An 18,551-nucleotide genomic window follows, 5' to 3' on the forward strand; every position below is an offset into this window, starting at 1 on the left:
TTTGAATGAAGAGACTGAGATAAAACTGTCCAGTTTGAGTGTTTGTTGCAGCTCGTTCTAGTCGCTAGCTGCGGCGAACTGAAAAGAAGAGTGACCCAGGGATGTGTGTGCTTTGGGGACCTTTAACAGAATGTGACTGTCAGAACGGGTGTTGTATGTGAAGGATGAGGGCTGCAGTAGATATCTCAGATAGGGGGGGGGTTTATAAATAAGCATCAACCAGTGAGTCTTGCGACGGGTATACAGAGATGACCAGTTTACAGAGGAGTATAGAGTGCAGTGATGTGTCCTATAAGGAGCATTGGTGGCAAATCTGATGGCCGAATAGTGAAGAACATCTAGCCGTTCCAGAGCACCCTTACCTGCCGAGCTATAAATAATGTCATCTAGCATGGGTAGGATGGTCATCTGAATCAGGGTTAGTTTGGCAGCTGGGGTGAAAGAGGAGCGACTACGATAGAGGAAACCAAATCTAGATTTAACTTTAGCCTGCTTCTTTGATAAGTGCTGAGAGAAGGACAGTGTACCGTCTAGCCATACACCTAAGTACTTGTATGAGGTGACTACCTCGAGCTCTAAACCCTCAGAGGTAGGAATCACACCTGTGGGGAGAGGGGCATTCTTCTTACCAAAGAGAGAGCTTGTTGGACACTAAGAAAGCTTTGTAGAGCATTTAACACAAAATCCGGGGAGGGGCCAGCTTAGTATAAGACTATCTTCTGCATATACAGTTGACGTTGAAAGTTTAAGTGTTATTTGTTAGACTGTAACCTACAGTTGAAGTCGGAAGTTTACATACACCTTAGCCAAATACATTTAAACTCTGTTTTTCACAATTCGTGACATTTAATCCTAGTAAAAATTCCCTGTTTTAGGTCAGTTAGTCACCACTTTATTTTAAGAATGTGAAATGTCACAATAATAGTAGAGTGAATGATTTATATCAGCTTTTTTTTTTCATCACATTCCCAGTGGGTCAGAAGTTTACATACACTCAATTAATGTTTGGTAGCATTGCCTTTAAATTGTTTAACTTGGGTCAAACGTTTCGGGTAGCTTTCCACAAATTTCCCAGAATAAGTTGGGTGAATTTTGGCCCATTCCTCCTGACAGAGCTGGTGTAACCGAGTCAGGTTTGTAGGCCTCCTTGCTTGCACATGCTTTTTCAGTTCTGCCTACAAATGTTCTATAGGTGTGAGGTTATGGCTTTGTGATGGCCACTCCAATACCTTGACTTTGTCCTTAAGCCATTTTGACACAATTTTGGAAGTATGCTTGGGGTCATTGTCCATTTGGAAGACCCATTTGCAACCAAGCTTTAACTTCCTGACTGATGTCTTGAGATGCTGCTTCAATATATCCACATAGTTTTCCATCCTCATGAAGCCATCTATTTTGTGACGTGCACCACGGTTTTGATGGTGTCCTTTGGCTCGCAAGTCTCCCCCTTTTTCCTCCAAACATAACGATGGTCATTATGGCCAAACAGTTCTATTTTTGTTTAATCAGACCAGAGGACATTTCTCCAAAAAGTACGATCTTTGTCCCATGTGCAGTTGCAAACCGTAGTCAGGCTTTTTTATGGAGGATTTGGTGCAGTGGCTTCTTCCTTGCTGAGCGGCCTTTCAGGTTATGTCGATATAGGACTGGTTTTACTGTGGATATAGTTACTTTTGTACTTGTTTCCTCCAGCATCTTCACAAGGTCCTTTGCTGTTGTTCTGGGATTGATTTGCACTTTTCGCACCAAAGTACGTTCATCTCTAGGAGACAGAACGGGTCTCCTTCCTGAGCGGTATGACGGCTGCTTGGTCCCATGGTGTTTATACTTGTGTACTATTGTTTGTTCAGATGAACGTGGTACCTTTAGGCGTTTTGGAAATTGCTCCCAAGGATGAACCAGACTTGTGGAGGTCTACAATTTTGTTTCTGAGGTCTTGGCTGATTTTCTTTTGATTTTCCCATGATGTCAAGCAAAGAGGCACTGAGTTTGAAGGTAGGCCTTGAAATACATCCACAGGTACACCTCCAATTGACTCAAATTAAGTCAATTAGAATATCAGAAGCTTCTAATGACATAATCTTCTAGAATTTTCCAAGCTGTTTAAAGGCACAGCCAAGTTAGTGTATGTAAACTTCTGAACCACTGGAATTATGATACAGTGAGTTATAAGTTAAGTAATCTGTCTTTAAACAATTGTTGGAAAAATTACTTGTCATGCATACAGTAGATGTCCTATTGCCAAAACTATAGTTTGTTAAAAAGACATTTGTGGAGTGGTTGAAAAACGAGTTTTAATGACTCCAACCTAAGTGGATGTAAACCTCCGACTTCAACTGTAAATGGATGAGAGGTTCCTACTGCCTGCTATGTTGATGTAAATTGAGAAGAGCGTGGGGCCTAGGATCGAGCCTTGGTGTCCTCCCTTGGTGACAGGCAGTGGCTGAGACAACATATGTTCTGACTTTATACACTGCAGTCTTTGAGAGAGGTAGTTGGCAAACCAGGCCATAGACCCCTCCGAGACACCAATACTCGTTCGCCGGCCCACAAGAATGGAATGGTCTACCGTATCAAAAGCTTTGGCCAAGTCAATAAAAATAGCAGCACAACATTGCTTAGAATCAAGGGGCAATGGTGACATCATTGAGAACCTTTAAGGTTGCAGTGATACATCCTTAACCTGAGCGGAAACCTTCATGACTTGTGAACATCGACGTGATACGGTCACCACATCAGCCCCAATGACAGCCCACTTGGAGTTAGCCAAAAAAGCACTTATAGGTGTCTCAGACAAGATTCTCTGGTCTGATGAAACCAAGATGAAACAATTTGGCCTAAATGCCAAGCGTCACATCTGGAGGAAACCAGTCACCATCCCTACGGTGAAGCATGGTGCATGCTGTGGGATGTTTTTCAGCGTCAGGAACTGGGATACTAGTCCGGATCGAGGGATAGATGAACGGAGCAAAGTACAGAGAGATGGAATCCTGCCCCAGAGTGCTCAGGACCTCGGTCTGGGCGACAGTTCACCTTCCAAAAGAACAGTGACCCTAAGCACAAAGTCTCTGAATGTTCTTGAGTTGCCCAGCTAGAGCCCAGACTTGAACCTAATCGAACATCTCTGGAGAGACCTGAAAATAGCTGTGCAGCGACGCTCCCCATCCAACCTGACAGAGCTTGAGATGATCTGCAGAGAAGAATGGGAGAAACTCCCCAAATACAGCTGTGCCAAGCTTGTAGCGTCATACCCAAGAAGACTCGAGGCTGTAATCGCTGCCAAAAGTACTGACTAAAGGGTTTGAATACTTGTCATATTTCAGTGTTTTTTATTTGTAAAAATGTATCTATTGTGTGTAGGTTGACAAGGGGGAAAATTAAATGCATTTTAGAATAAGGCTGTAATGTTACAAAATGTGGAAAATGGTCTGAATTCTTTCCAAATGAACTGACTGAGTTATTTTATTTGTTTTAATCTTATTTTTTTTAATAGAATTTCTTCCACTTTGACATTTTAGCGTATTTTGTGTAGATTGTTGACACAAAATGAATTTTTTTTTTAAATCTCACTTTTTAACACAATGTCAAATCTAAGGGGTTTGAATACTTTTGCAAGACCCTGTATCTTGCTGTCACCTATCGTACACAAACCTACCAAAAGCACAGCTAATCTAGAGTCCTTTAGAATGATTTGGTTTTACTAGAACACAGCTGTAGTAGGCTACCCAATATTTCTATCCAAATCAACTTTAGTCGACAACTTAGATGGCTGTTGTCGTACCAAGAGGATTGTGCCATTTAACCCATAAACACACAACAGTATTTATGAGAAACAGTTCGGCCTATTAGGTGGTAATGTTTTAATGACCATTTTAGTTGTGGGGTGCTGTTTTAAATGTTTTTCAGGGCAATTTTCCTGCGTCTCTTTTTGAGAGCACGTTTCCTGTAGCAGCAGCTTAGAGCTCATTGATGGAAAGCCAAGACTATTCTTCATGGCATTAGCAGGCAGAGCATGGTGGCTCTTTCTGACCTGTCAGCATGCTGACCACTGGACAAAATGGCTCCCCCCCCCCTTCCCTCTGTTGTCAGAGAGACCAATGGTGTGAAATCATCCATTAGGAAATGAATGGGACAACGGTACACCATATCTTCAGTGATTTTAATTTGTGTAGAAAACTTTATTTTAATAACTTTTCAAATGAGACAAATCACTAATTTTAAGCATTTAATCTATCAATTTTTCCAGATATATTACACCAGAAAAGGAAATGTGCTATTTAGTTGTCTTACTGAGTTTGGTGCCAATTCCCTCGTAGTTAAAACCAAACTACTTTTGACTAATTCTGAGTGCGCATGTTTCTCGACAGAATTCTACTCTACCATTGTGTGGAATGGTCTGTTATGATATCTGGTTCATATATGACCAAAATGCTGCCTGTGACACTCAATGTTTCTGTTGCTTTGCAGTTGGCTGTTTTGGGTAGAGATCAGGTATAACTGAAATGTCTGCTTTTTATTTATTTATTTTTAAATGCTAAATCTACCTCTAAGTATTATTTGACATGGGCTAAAGCAGCGGGTGCTCTTCCTGGGGTCCACATTTAGATGTAGCTAAAGCAGCGGGTGCTCTTCCTGGGGTCCACATTTAGATGTTGCTAAAGCAGCGGGTGCTCTTCCTGGGGTCCACATTTAGATGTAGCTAAAGCAGCTGGTGCTCTTCCTGGGGTCCACATTTAGATGTTGCTAAAGCAGCGGGTGCTCTTCCTGGGATCCACATTTAGATGTAGCTAAAGCAGCGGGTGCTCTTCCTGGGGTCCACATTTAGATGTTGCTAAAGCAGCGGGTGCTCTTCCTGGGGTCCACATTTAGATGTAGCTAAAGCAGCGGGTGCTCTTCCTGGGGTCCACATTTAGATGTAGCTAAAGCAGCGGGTGCTCTTCCTGGGGTCCACATTTAGATGTTGCTAAAGCAGCGGGTGCTCTTCCTGGGGTCCACATTTAGATGTAGCTAAAGCAGCGGGTGCTCTTCCTGGGGATGAAACAGGACATAAAACAGAACATTAATAGACCAGAAAGGACAGAACTCCACAGAACAGAACTCCACAGAACAGAACTCCACAGAACTCCACAGAACAGAACTCCACAGAACAGAACTCCACAGAGCTCCGACAGGGACATTGACCCACGTTGTTGTTGTGACTCTGTACTGCAGCACTGTAATGATACAATGTGACTGAGGTTTAAGTGCAGATTGTCAGCTTTTTAATTTGAGGGTATTTTCATATCAGGTGAGCTGTTTAGAAAATTACAGCATGTCTCCCTATTTTTTTTATTTTTTAGGTGTAGTAAAAAGTTTAGTATTTGTTCACATTCATACCAATCGACGTCTACGTCAAGCTTGTGAGTACAAATGTTCTGTTTTTGTTTTGGTTATATTTCAGGTAAAAACATTTTTGTTGCACCGATATAAATAAATAGTTGATATTGTGTCGCTTTTAAAAAAATTGTAAATAAGAATATAATATATTTCTAAACACTTCATTTAAAGTGGCTGCTACCATGATTTACAGATAATCCTGACTGAATCACGAATACTGGAGTGAGGAAAGTTAGACGCACAAATATCATATGCCAGAGACATGTTACCCCCTCACCATTACAGTAACAGGGAATGCAATCCTTCCCATCTCAGAGGGATGTTAACCCCTCATACATTCCCTGTTACTGTAATGGTGAGGGGGTAACATCCCTCTGAGATGGGAAGGTTTGCTCTGAGTTAAGTTTTATTTAGGGAGAAAGTTAGAGGCATAAATATCATACAGCCAACAAATATACATTCCCTGTTACTGTAATGGTATTTGTTGGCTGTATGATATTTATGCCTCTAACTTTCTCCCTAAATAAACTTTAACTCGGAGCAAACCTTCCAGAGGGATGTTGGGGAATTTTATTTTATTTTTTTATTTTTTTACAGACACTTGACTGCTATTCAACCAGATTTTCCACATGGATCGAACTGTTGCTTCTGGTAAGGGTAACTAGGGTAACTAGCTGCTACCTCTAGCAGGCTTGTAACTGCATGTCACTAGTCGAACACTGAACTCATCACTGAAACAGGAAAAGCTGAAACATCAATCAATGGTCGAGTCATTTCCACTTTCAGTTTTTTTTTTGTTTTTTGCAGCAACATTTTTAAATGGGGGAAAAAGTTACTGCAAATTCAGCAGGGTAGCCTAGTGGTTAGAGTGTAGGGGCGGCAGGGTAGCCTAGTGGTTAGAGTGGAGGGGCGGCAGGGTAGCCTAGTGGTTAGAGTGGAGGGGCGGCAGGGTAGCCTAGTGGTTAGAGTGGAGGGGCGGCAGGGTAGCCTAGTGGTTAGAGTGTTGGACTAGTAACCGGAAGGCTCAGTGCAGTGGGCAGCTGGGAGGAGTTGCTCTTGTTCTCCATGGACTTTACAGTGTCCCAAAATGTTTTGGAGTTAGAGCTACAGGATGTGAATTTCTGCTTGAAAAAGCTAGCCTTTGACTGCGTGTATTGGTTCCTGACTTCCCTGAACAGGTGCATATCGTGGGGACTATTTGATGCTATTGCAGTCCACCACAGGATGTTTTTGTGCTGGTTGATGGCAGTTAGCACTGGAGTGAACCAAGAGCTATATCTGTTCTTAGTTTTGCATTTTTTGAACGGGGCATGCTTATCTAAGATAGTGAGGAAATTACTTTTTAAGGAATGACCAGGCATGCTCGACTGATGGGATGAGATCAGTATCCTTCCAGGATACCCGGGCCAGGTCGACTAGAAAGACCTGTTCGCTGAAGTGCAAAACAGCTCGAGCTCAGTGAGGTTGGATGGAGAGCATTTGTGAACAGCAGTTTTCAGTTCTTTCCACAGATTCTCGATTGGATTCAGGTCTGGACTTTGACTTGGCCATTCTAACACCTGGATATGTTTATTTTTGAACCATTCCATTGTAGATTTTGCTTTATGTTTTGGATCATTGTCTTGTTGGAAGACAAATCTCCGTCCCAGTCTCAGGTCTTTTGCAGACTCCATCAGGTTTTCTTCCAGAATGGTCCTGTATTTGGCTCCATCCAGCTTCCCATCAATTTTAACCATCTTCCCTGTCCCTGCTGAAGAAAAGCAGGCCCAAACCATGATGCTGCCACCACCATGTTTGACAGTGGGGATGGTGTGTTCAGCTGTGTTGCTTTTACGCCAAACATAACGTTTTGCATTGTTGCCAAAAAGTTCAATTTTGGTTTCATCTGACCAGAGCACCTTCTTCCACATGTTTGGTGTGTCTCCCAGGTGGCTTGTGGCAAACTTTAAACAACACTTTTTATGGATATCTTTAAGAAATGGCTTTCTTTTTGCCACTCTTCCATAAAGGCCAGATTTGTGCAATATACGACTGATTGTCGACTGATTGTTGTCCTATGGACAGAGTCTCCCACCTCAGCTGTAGATCTCTGCAGTTCATCCAGAGTGATCATGGGCCTCTTGGCTGCATCTCTGATCAGTCTTCTCCTTGTATGAGCTGAAAGTTTAGAGGGACGGCCAGGTCTTGGTAGATTTGCAGTGGTCTGATACTCCTTCCATTTCAATATTATCGCTTGCACAGTGCTCCTTGGGATGTTTAAAGCTTGGGAAATCTTTTTGTATCCAAATCCGGCTTTAAACTTCTTCACAACAGTATCTCGGACCTGCCTGGTGTGTTCCTTGTTCTTCATGATGCTCTCTGCGCTTTTAACGGACCTCTGAGACTATCACAGTGCAGGTGCATTTATACGGAGACTTGATTACACACAGGTGGATTGTATTTATCATCATTAATCATTTAGGTCAACATTGGATCATTCAGAGATCCTCACTGAACTTCTGGAGAGAGTTTGCTGCACTGAAAGTAAAGGGGCTGAATAATTTTGCACGCCCAATTTTTCAGTTTTTGATTTGTTAAAAAAGTTTGAAATATCCAATAAATGTCGTTCCACTTCATGATTGTGTCCCACTTGTTGTTGATTCTTCACAAAAAAATACAGTTTTATATCTTTATGTTTGAAGCCTGAAATGTGGCAAAAGATCGCAAAGTTCAAGGGGGCCGAATACTTTCGCGAGGCACTGTATATTGGAAGTTCACTGTCATTATGGTGTATTGTGTGTAAATTGGGTGATTGATTTAATTCACTTTAAATTCATGCTGTAATACAACATTGTGGGATAAATTTAATGGGTCTGAATACTTTCTGAAGGCTACAAATATGTGTGTAAAAAAAAAAAATCCGTCCCCCCCCTTCGGCCAATCAGATCACGTCTCTCGGTTCCTACTCTCCGCCTACAAGCAGCAACTTGAGGTAGTCACCAACACACAGAACTGTTAGGCGCTGGACAGAGGATGCAGACTTAATGCTGCAGGACTGTTTTTGAGAATACTGATTGGAGTAGGTTCAAAGATTCATCCACCCAGGACTCCTGAACGTCGTTAGTGACAGGCCTCATTAAGACATGTGTTTTTATGTACTAGGGCTGATCCTATCCAACGTAAGGCTGGGTGATATATCGATATCATGTTTTGAGGGCGACTATTCCTTTGCTTCTTCTGTGCTGTATGCAATGACTGTTGGCTGTGTGCGCCTTCCCATTTGTTTTATATAACACCAAGCCCCTCCCCTGCCACTCACAACAACAACAACAAAGATGAGAGATCACTTCTTCCTCGCTGACAAGCAGTTTCAACTCTATTTGAAGTTTGAGTTTTCGCCCAAACATAATGGGTCATATGGACACAAACACATTGAAACATGACTTTACTGTAATACAGAACTTAACTTTTCTAGCGATTTTAAAAAAACGATATTATATATTTATTTTATTTTTAATATATATATTATTATTTTAAATGTATTTCCCCCCCCCCTGTCTCAACTCCTCAAATCGCCAAGCAGACGCTACTAAAACGGGATTAGGAATGAACATTTTTGGTGGTTTCTTGTACCGCTAGCAACATTTCAGCCAAAGGCTGTTATACTAGCTGTCTGTTATACTAGCTGTCTGTTATACTAGCTGTCTGTTATACTAGCTGTCTGTTATACTAGCTGTCTGTTATACTAGCTGTCTGTGCTATACTAGCTGTCTGTGCTATACTAGCTGTCGGTGCTATACTAGCTGTCGATGCTATACTAGCTGAACCCTGGTGACCCAGTGACGCGTGACGATTACAAGGCAGGCAGGTACGACCTCTTTCAAAACCATTAGGGGCGCATAAAGACAATAGACTTGAATTGAAGTTTGACAACACACACTACGCATCTGCAAGGACTACAGACCCTATCACAGACGAGCTAAACACATTCTATTCCCGCTTCGAGGCAGACGATGCAGAGCCATCCAGGAAGACTCTCCGGACGACCAGGTGCTTCCGCCTTCCAAAATTCTATCTCTCGAGTGAATCACAAAGCCACGGGCCCAGATGGCATCCCTGGCCACGTCCTCCCGAGTAGTCCGTGCTGACCCTTTTGGCGGGCATCTTCTCTGACATATTCCAACGGTGTCCCTCTCCCAGGCTGTCGTCCCCACCTGTTTTCCAAGGACACCATCACAGTGTCCAATATGATCAATCAAGGTAACTGTCGCACTCACCTCGGTCATCATGAAGTGCTTTGAGAGGCTGGTCATTAAGGCCAGCATGTCAGGCCCACTGGACCCATTCCAATCAGCCTCCCGCTCCAGCAGATCCACGGAAGATGCTATTTCCATCACTATTCACACAGCCCTAACACACCTGGACAACAGGAACACCTATATGAGAATGTTGTTCATTGACTACAGTTCAGCATTCAACGCCATTGTTTCCCTCCAAGCTCAGAGCTCTGGACACCACCCTCTGCCACTGGGTCCTGTTCTTCCTGACGGGCAGACCACCGGCCGACGTGAAGATCGGCAAAACCTCCTCCACTCGTAACACAGAGGTGTACTCCTGGTTCACCCACGACTACGAGGTGATGCGTAACAAACTCCGTCAAGTGTGCTGACAACACCACTGTTATAGGCCTGATGATCAATGACGAGTCGGCCTATAGAAAGTAGGGGTCTACTTATCTCCCAGGACAAATTTTAGCTAACTAGCTAGCTAAATTTCCATTTTTATATATATATTTTTTTATATATATATTTTTTTTAGTTATAGTTGGTTCAGAGTGTTTTTTTTGATATTTCAACCTGCGTGTCCTGACCTCGTCTGGTGTGGATGGACAAAATCAACATGGCGTACGTGCCCGGTGTAGTCAGCATCGTCAAAGACCCCACACATCCCAGCCACGAGCTGTTCACTCCCTTAGCGCCTGCCCAACGGTATCAGAACATGATACCATTTAGGCTCTGAGTTTCTGTCTACAAGCCATCAGACTGCTGAACAGTTAAACTGGACTGACCTGCTCTGATTCCACACACACACACACACACACACACACACACATCACAACTGCTACTACTAACGTTTGGTTCTTCGTCTTCACAATTTTAAAAACTTGCTCCTTTTCCCAAAACGAGTGTAAATATTGGACTATAAATTGTGCCTTCCTGTGTTATACTTTATGCTAAAAATATTTGTTCTATTCTACCGAGACATTTTACTTTTATCTTTCATGAATGTATTGTTGCGTTGTCCAGAAGGAAGCGTTTCATTGGCTGGTGTATCCCGTACATACGATTTTAATAAAACATGAAGCGTGACCAGCCATTTTGAATTATTAAAACGGGCTCATTGAGACTGACATCAAGATGGATGCCCTTCTTCTTATAGACCAGACCTCTCTGCACATCTTGGAATTCAGAGGCAAGAGGAATTAGTTGGCATTTAGAAAGGCATTGTTTGTGGGCGCATGGTGACACGACTTACATGTGAACATTGTGTAGTTGATTTTATTCTGTGTTTTGAGGAATGGTCACGCAAGTGCGAGGCTATATGGGTAATAAAACCAAGGCTATATGGGTAATAAAACCAAGGCTATATGGGTAATAAATCCATACTGTGATTTAAATTGACTGAGTTGACGCATTAATGAATAAAAACTTGTAGACATTTTTTTTTTTTTAACTACTACCATACAAAAATTAACGCAACATGCAACAATTTCAATTTATTTTGTAATTTAACCTTTTTTTGTTTAGCTTGGCAAGTCTGTTATTAAGAACTAATTCTTATTGACAATGACTGCCTACTCCGGGCCAAACCCGGACGACGCTGGGCCAATTGTGTGCCGCCCTATGGACTCCCAATCACGGCCAGATGTGATACAGGCTGGATTTGAACCAGGGTCTGTCTAAGACACTGAGATGCAGTGTCTTAGATCTCCAATCGGGAGCCCACTAGACAGACCTGGTCAACGGTAGTGCTTAGTCTGTGTGTTGGAAGGAGTAGGCCAGGGGCTACACACTGCACTCTCCTCCACTCAGAGACCTCTTTTGGTCTGCTGCTCATCAGGGAAATAATCAAAGGACTTTCCTGAATACCTCCATTCTCTCGCCTCCGCTTTGCCTTGCTCGCTCGCTCTGTCGCTCGTTCTCTTTCCTGTTCTTTCTTTCCTTTCCTATTTCAACACCTGTCTCCCCATTTTTGATGCAGTGATTTGTCTCTTGCTCGCTCAGTGAGTGTTGTCAAATATTCAAGGCATTCCTTAAATCATTCTTCATTTTTAAACATGCCGACGGCCTGCCATCTTTCTACAGGGTAATTTTTAGAAACCTAAGGAAGCATACAAGGCTGACTTTCATTTCCTAAATTGATAAAACATTTATCTTATTAAATTGATGAATGATATAGGTCCTTCAAACTGGATGCCAGTGCATTTGTTTTCATTGTTCCCCTCTAAACAGGGACTCATTTAGACCTCCTGGGACACCAGAGGCGATTGCCCTCTAATTGTAGTTGACACATTGTGGTCTTTGACTCAACCGTCTTGAAGTGGGAGTTGAGCCAATCAGTGTACTTGTGGCGAGGAGAAACAACTATCTCGCTCTTCCCCCCCCCGTAGTACTATGACTATCAAAGATGGTGGATAAGAAGGTTACCATGGGGGGGGTGGTCTGTTCCTGTCTACTTAAAGGGGTGGCTCCCCTGTAGGCACCAATGCGATAGGTCGACTTACTAAATGGATTTGAATTTGAGCCAGAAAGACGGGAAAAAAAAGCAGTGAGTGGGGTGTCTCGCTTCCTCTTCCGAGCTTGATGGCAGCAGCCCACTTTGTCCTTTGATTCCATCTTATTTGAGGGAGGGTAGAGATAATTTTGCCAAAAGTGTATATTTGTCAAGCAAATAACCACTATTTTGTAGTTAGCTACAGTGTTTTTTTAGTTAAATAACACACATGCTTTGATATCATCGGTAAGTAGGCGTGTGAGCGTATTAACGAGCAGGGAAAAGTGCCCGCCGCGGCGTTGTGCTAGTTAGGGTGCCCGCCGCGGCGTTGCGCTAGTTAGGGTGCCCGCCGCGGCAGAGAGCTGTTCCGGCTAATACCTGTCCTTCACAGAAAGTTATGCTAGTCTGGATGTTTTAATCAGTTGTGGATCTTGACCTCTTCGTATAGCTTGGAGGTCAACAAGTAGGCCGCTAGTGATGTCATAATAGTCAAGTCACCGATGACGACAACAAGGCATGTCGTCAGATCTGATGGCTAAGGTCAGGGATGGCCATCTGAAACAAGCTCCATATAGCCCTAGTTGAGTTCAGTTTCCACATTTTCTACAGTAAAATGGACATTGACTCCAGTAATTAAATTATTCAGAACAAAATTTTAAGCAAGTTTACATTTTTCGCTAGATTATCCACATAAAGACACCGACTAATTTAGAATAATCATTAGCCCTAAATTTAACCCCCCAAAAATGTGTCTTTGAGACCATCTCAATTTAATTTAGGATTCACCATTGTTTAAGACTCTGTACTCTAGGTTTCAGGAAATGACAATTAAATGTAAAAAAAATAAATGCTCCAAATTCCTTAGGGGGAAGTTGACTCACACACTCCGGACCCCCCCTACCCATCCTTAGGCCTACATCAGCACCACCACAATGTTGCCACCGCCTCGATACTGACTTTCCTTCTCAGCAGAGTCAGACCTGATCTCTCTCTCTCTCTCTCTCTCTCCCTCTCCAGTCAGCAGCCAGCTGCGGGGGTGGCCTACACCCACCCTACCACCGTGGCCAGCTACACCGTACACCAGGCACCGATGGCGGCCCACTCCGTGGCAGCAGCCTACGCTCCCACCGGCGCCACAGTCGCCGTAGCCAGGCCTGCCCCTGTCGCCGTGGCAGCAGCAGCCACTGCCGCAGCCTACGGAGGGTACCAGGCGGCGCACGCCACCGCTGACTACGGCTACGCACGCCAGCCGGACGTCCCCCCGCCGCCCCCCCCTGTCACGTCCCAGAACTACCAGGTAGGATACCAGGTAACTAACGTCCCACCTCAATGTTATATTCAACATGTTAGTGTTTTGGAGTCCATTTCATCTTTAAAGCTTTCTTAAACCCGGGCTGGGCGGTGTTCTGAGGCAGTTTTAACACTAGCCCAAAAAGGGTTGCAAAACAGCATTGGGGAGAATTTGAAGCTTCAGGATTTGTTTTTGAGAACGTCTCCTCCATTTTTTTATTTTTTTAATGTTTTTTTTTAAAATATATATTTGTAAAATATTTAAAGTCACACAGAAGTTGTTATTCCTCACCCCAAGAATCCTCAAGTTGATTGAATCAAGGTGTTGGACCTCACATCTGCTTGTTTGTTATTCTGTGAAAGTCTGCGTCAATCTGGAGCCCAGATGCTGTTGGGCTGAACGATGGAGTGAACTACTTTGGTTTAAACTGCAGCTTGTGATTTTATTTTTTTAACCCCAGATAGATAACTCCTCTGTCAGTAGTGATCACAACTCTACTGATAGATGGTTTATTTTAATTACTATTCATTCATATGCTGTGATGACTAGACTAATGATGTATTTAATTAAGCACATTGTCTGTGTCTGCTAGTCTAAAGAAGTCCCCTAATGAACTCGTGACCTCTACCTAAAGGGTCCTTCGTACCTTCTCCTAGTGTGCAGCTGAACATTCCCCAGCATGGATTAAACAAAGTGAAATAATCAGGATGCTGAATGTACTGAAACAGCCCAACATCTCTGTGGTGTTTGTTTCCCCTCCTCCTCCGTGTTTATTTTCCCTGACTCCACTGTGTCTCTGTTTTACAGGACTCCTCCTCCTCCTCCGTGTTTCTTTTCCCTGACTCCACTGTCTCTGTTTTACAGGACTCCTCCTCCTCCTCCGTGTTTCTTTTCCCTGACTCCACTGTCTCTGTTTTACAGGACTCCTCCTCCTCCTCCGTGTTTCTTTTCCCTGACTCCACTGTGTCTCTGTTTTACAGGACTCCTCCTCCTCCTCCGTGTTTCTTTTCCCTGACTCCACTGTGTCTCTGTTTTACAGGACTCCTCCTCCGTGTTTCTTTTCCCTGACTCCACTGTCTCTGTTTTACAGCACTCCTCCTCCGTGCTTCTTTTCCCTGACTCCACTGTGTCTCTGTTTTACAGGACTCCTACTCCTCCGTGTTTCTTTTCCCTGACTCCACTCTCTCTGTTTTTCAGGACTCCTACTCCTACGTACGGTCCACGGCCCCAGCGGTAACCTACGACCCCAAGCAGTACTATCAGCAACCCGTAGCCAGCTCTGCAGTCGCCGCTGCGGTAGCCGTACAGCCCCAACCCACCGCTGAGTCCTATTACCAGGCCGCCTCCCTTAACACCTCCTGGGACACCACGTGGAAGAAATCCCTACCAGGTGATGGCGGTCAGATAGTTACTAGATCAATTAAATGTGTTTTTCCAGAAAGCCCCTTTTTTTTTTCGTCAACAGATGCCACAAAGTGCTTTACGGTCACCCTGCCTAAAACCCCAGAGCGAAAGCAATGCTCAGCTACACTCCTTTTCCTTTGTGATTTTTACACATTTCATTGAATAAATGTTGGTTGTACTGGAATGAAAATGATTCATTCCTTTATCCATAGTCACTTGGATGGAGACTATTATTTCAGTAACATTCTACTGTATTGTACCCATGTTTATCCAGTATTCTAATATTGTATCCAGTATTGTAGTACTGTACTTAACAGGTGAACTTTTGACCAACATCAAGCTCTCTCCTCCTGCAGCCCCTAAGACGGGCTACACAGCTTTTGACCAATTTCCTCCCTTCTGTAAGAGAGACGTACATTAAGAATAACCCAATTTTGTTTTTAAATGAATGTCTCTGCTTCTCCCCCTCAGCCCTTAAGACAGGCTACAGCCAGGCCAGTCTGACCCCCTACACCCAGACGCAACAGTCTCGTCAGGTGACGGCCATCAAGCCTGTCACTCCCTCCCCAGCTTCCTCCACATTCTCCATTTACCCCGTGTCCACCGTACAGCCCGTGGCTGCCGTCGCCTCCGTCGTCCCCTCCTACTCTCAGAGCCCCACCTACTCCACCAACGCGGTCACGTACTCTGGTAAGCACGACATGCAAGCCGTAACCAGCATGCACTACCTGCCAACTACCTACTCAACCAACGCAGTCACGTACTCCCAGAGTCCCACGTATAGTACCAACCCCGTCGCCTACTCTGGTAAGCATTCAAATACGAAATAGACTTATAAAATTCTCTTTAACTTTCCCATAGAATTCCCACCCAGGTTTTCCAGATATAGTTTTGGTTTCTGGAGGAATATGCTCCAACAAAGCCTTCTGGGAAACCTAATAGGAATCCTGGGATTGTTACTGGAAATGTGTAATTGCGCCACGCATTGCCTCCCCAACTGTCCGGCTCCTGGCCTGTGCAAAGTTGGAAGTTAGATGTGTGGGAATTAACACCCCCCCCCCCCCCCCCCCCTCTCTCTCTTCTCTCCGCCCCTCCCCAAGGTACGTCGTACTCGGGCTACGAGGCTGCGGTGTACTCTGCTGCCTCTACCTACTACCAGCAACAACAGCAGCAGCAGCAGAAACAGGCTGTGGCGGCTGTCGCAGCTTCAGCAGCCTGGACAGGCAGCTCCTTCACCAAGAAACCTCCCTTCCAGGTCCATATTTCTAACCCAATGTTTTCTGACTGCAGTGAGCTCCAAAAGTATTGGCACAGTGACGATGTTTTGAAGTTGTTTTTGGTTCTGTTTTCCAGCACTTTGGATTTTGAATTGATACTAATGAGGTTCAAAGACTGTCAGCTTTAATCTGAGGGGATTTTCATCCATATCGGGTGAACTGTTGTTTTTGTACGTAGTCCTCACTTTTGGTCCCCCTAAAAAGGATCGGAAAAATTCCCGTATGTGCGTTTTAAAGGAGTGAAACGTGGGGTATTTGGTCCCATATTCCAGTATTGGGTCCCATATTCCAGTATTGGGTCCCATATTCCAGTATTGGGTCCCATATTCTAGTATTGGGTCCCATATTCCAGTATTGGGTCCCATATTCCAGTATTGGGTCCCATATTCCAGTATTGGGTCCCATACTGGGGCGGCAGGGTAGCCTAGTGGTTAGAGCGTTGGACTAGTAACCGGAAGGTTGTGAGTTCAAACCCCCGAGCTGACAAGGTACAAATCTGTCGTTCTGCCCCTGAACAGGCAGTTAACCCACTGTTCCCAGGCCGTCATTGAAAATAAGAATTTGTTCTTAACTGACTTGCCTGGTTAAATAAAGGTAAAATAAAATAAAAAAAATAAATAAAAATTGGGTCCCATATTCTAGTATTGGGTCCCATATTCCAGTATTGGGTCCCATATTCCAGTATTGGGTCCCATATTCCAGTATTGGGTCCCATATTCTAGTATTGGGTCCCATATTCCAGAATTGGGTCCCATATTCCAGAATTGGGTCCCATATTCCAGAATTGGGTCCCATATTCCAGTATTGGGTCCCATATTCCAGTATTGGGTCCCATATTCCAGTATTGGGTCCCATATTCCATTATTGGGTCCCATATTCCAGTATTGGGTCCCATATTCCAGTATTGGGTCCCATATTTCAGTATTGGGTCCCATATTTCAGTATTGGGTCCCATATTTCTAGCACGCAGTCATTACATCAAACGTGTGATTCTACAGATGTGTTCAATGCATTTTCTGTTTGTTTTGGTTGTGTTTCAGATTATTTTGTGTCCAATAGAAATGAATAGTAAATTTAATGTATTTTGTGTCATTTTGGAGTCAATTGTATTGTAAATAAGAATATAATATGTTTCTAAACACACCTACATTAATGTGGATGCTACCGTGATTACAGATTATCCTGAATTAATCGTGAATAATGAGTGCTTTTGGTCCATTAAATTAGTTTGGTCTCTTAAAATTGGGGGACAATGTACATAAAGTTGTGTACTTCCTAAACGGTTCACCCCTATATGGATGAAAATACCGTAAAATTAAACTTCATTATTTTATTTAAAACCCAAAGTGCTGAACTATAGAGCCAAAACAAACTTAAGTGTGTGTGTGAATAAAATATCCCAGAAATGTTCCATACGCACAAAAAGCTTATTTCTCTCAAATGTTGTGCACAAATGTGTTTACATCCCTGTTAGTGATCATTTCTCATTTGCCAAAATAATCCATCCACCTGACAGGTGTGGCATATCAAGAAGCTGGTTAAACAGCTTAAAAATCAAAATATTCCTCATTTGCAACGCTCACAGAGTTCCTAACTGCCTCTGGAAGCAACGTCAATAACTGTTCGTCAAGAGCTTCATGAAATGGGTTTCCATGGCCGAGCAGCCGCATACAAGGTCTAAGATCACCATGCGCAATGCCAAGCGTCGGCTGGAGGGGTGTAAAACTCGAGGCAATTGGACTCTGGAGCAGTGGAAACACGTTCTCTGGAGGGGTGAATCACGCTTCACCATCTGGCAGTCCAGATGGACATATCTGGGTTTGGTTGATGCCAGGAGAACGCTACCTGCCCCAATGCACAGTGCCAACTGTAAAGTTTGGTGGATGAGGAATAATGGTCTGGGGCTGTTTTTCATGGTTCGGGCCCTTAGTTCCAGTGAAGGGAAATCTTAACGCTACAGAATACAATGACATTCTAGATGATTCTGTGCTTCCAACTTTGTGGCAACAGTTTGGAAGGCCCTTTCCTGTTTCAGCATGACAATGCCCCTGTGCACAAAGCGAGGTCCATACAGAAATGGTTTGTTGAGATCGGTGTGGAAGAATTTGACTGGCCTGCACAGAGCCCTGACCTCAACCTCGTCAAACACCTTTGGGGTGAATTGGACCTCTTGTGGCCTTTAACCTTTTCTTTATTTAACTAGGCAAGTCCGTTAAGAACTAATTATTGTTTACAATGCCAAACCAGACGACCCTGGGCCAATTGTGCGCTGCCCTATGGGACTCCCAATCCATGGCCGGATGTGATACAGCCTGGATTCGAACCAAGGACTGTAATTGACGCCTCATACAGTGCCTTGGACTGCTGCGCCACTCAGGGGCCCATTACACTGATTTTGAAGTGGATTTAACAAGTGACGTCAATAAGGGATCATATCTTTCAACTGGTCA

The 18,551-nt window shown here is 43.7% G+C and overlaps 1 protein-coding gene across 10 annotated transcripts in view; it reads left to right on the plus strand.

Annotated features, from left to right (window-relative positions):
• The window catches only part of zfr (zinc finger RNA binding protein), a 50,640-nt gene that overhangs the window by 2,012 nt on the left and 30,077 nt on the right, over nucleotides 1-18,551 (plus strand). For 4 of the 10 annotated variants that reach the window (XM_036979200.1, XM_036979203.1, XM_036979202.1 and 1 more), the window contains exons 3-7: nucleotides 5,974-6,027; nucleotides 13,147-13,438; nucleotides 14,618-14,810; nucleotides 15,296-15,631; nucleotides 15,925-16,079. In XM_036979200.1, coding sequence (XP_036835095.1) covers nucleotides 5,974-6,027; nucleotides 13,147-13,438; nucleotides 14,618-14,810; nucleotides 15,296-15,631; nucleotides 15,925-16,079 — 1,030 coding nt within the window. The remainder of the gene's footprint in view (nucleotides 1-5,973; nucleotides 6,028-13,146; nucleotides 13,439-14,617; nucleotides 14,811-15,295; nucleotides 15,632-15,924; nucleotides 16,080-18,551) is intronic. The other 6 variants (XM_036979206.1, XM_036979207.1, XM_036979201.1 and 3 more) reach the window with 5 other exon arrangements.

The sequence above is a fragment of the Oncorhynchus mykiss genome, chromosome 6 (assembly GCF_013265735.2).
Source record: "Oncorhynchus mykiss isolate Arlee chromosome 6, USDA_OmykA_1.1, whole genome shotgun sequence".
In the NCBI taxonomy this organism is placed as follows: domain Eukaryota; kingdom Metazoa; phylum Chordata; class Actinopteri; order Salmoniformes; family Salmonidae; genus Oncorhynchus; species Oncorhynchus mykiss.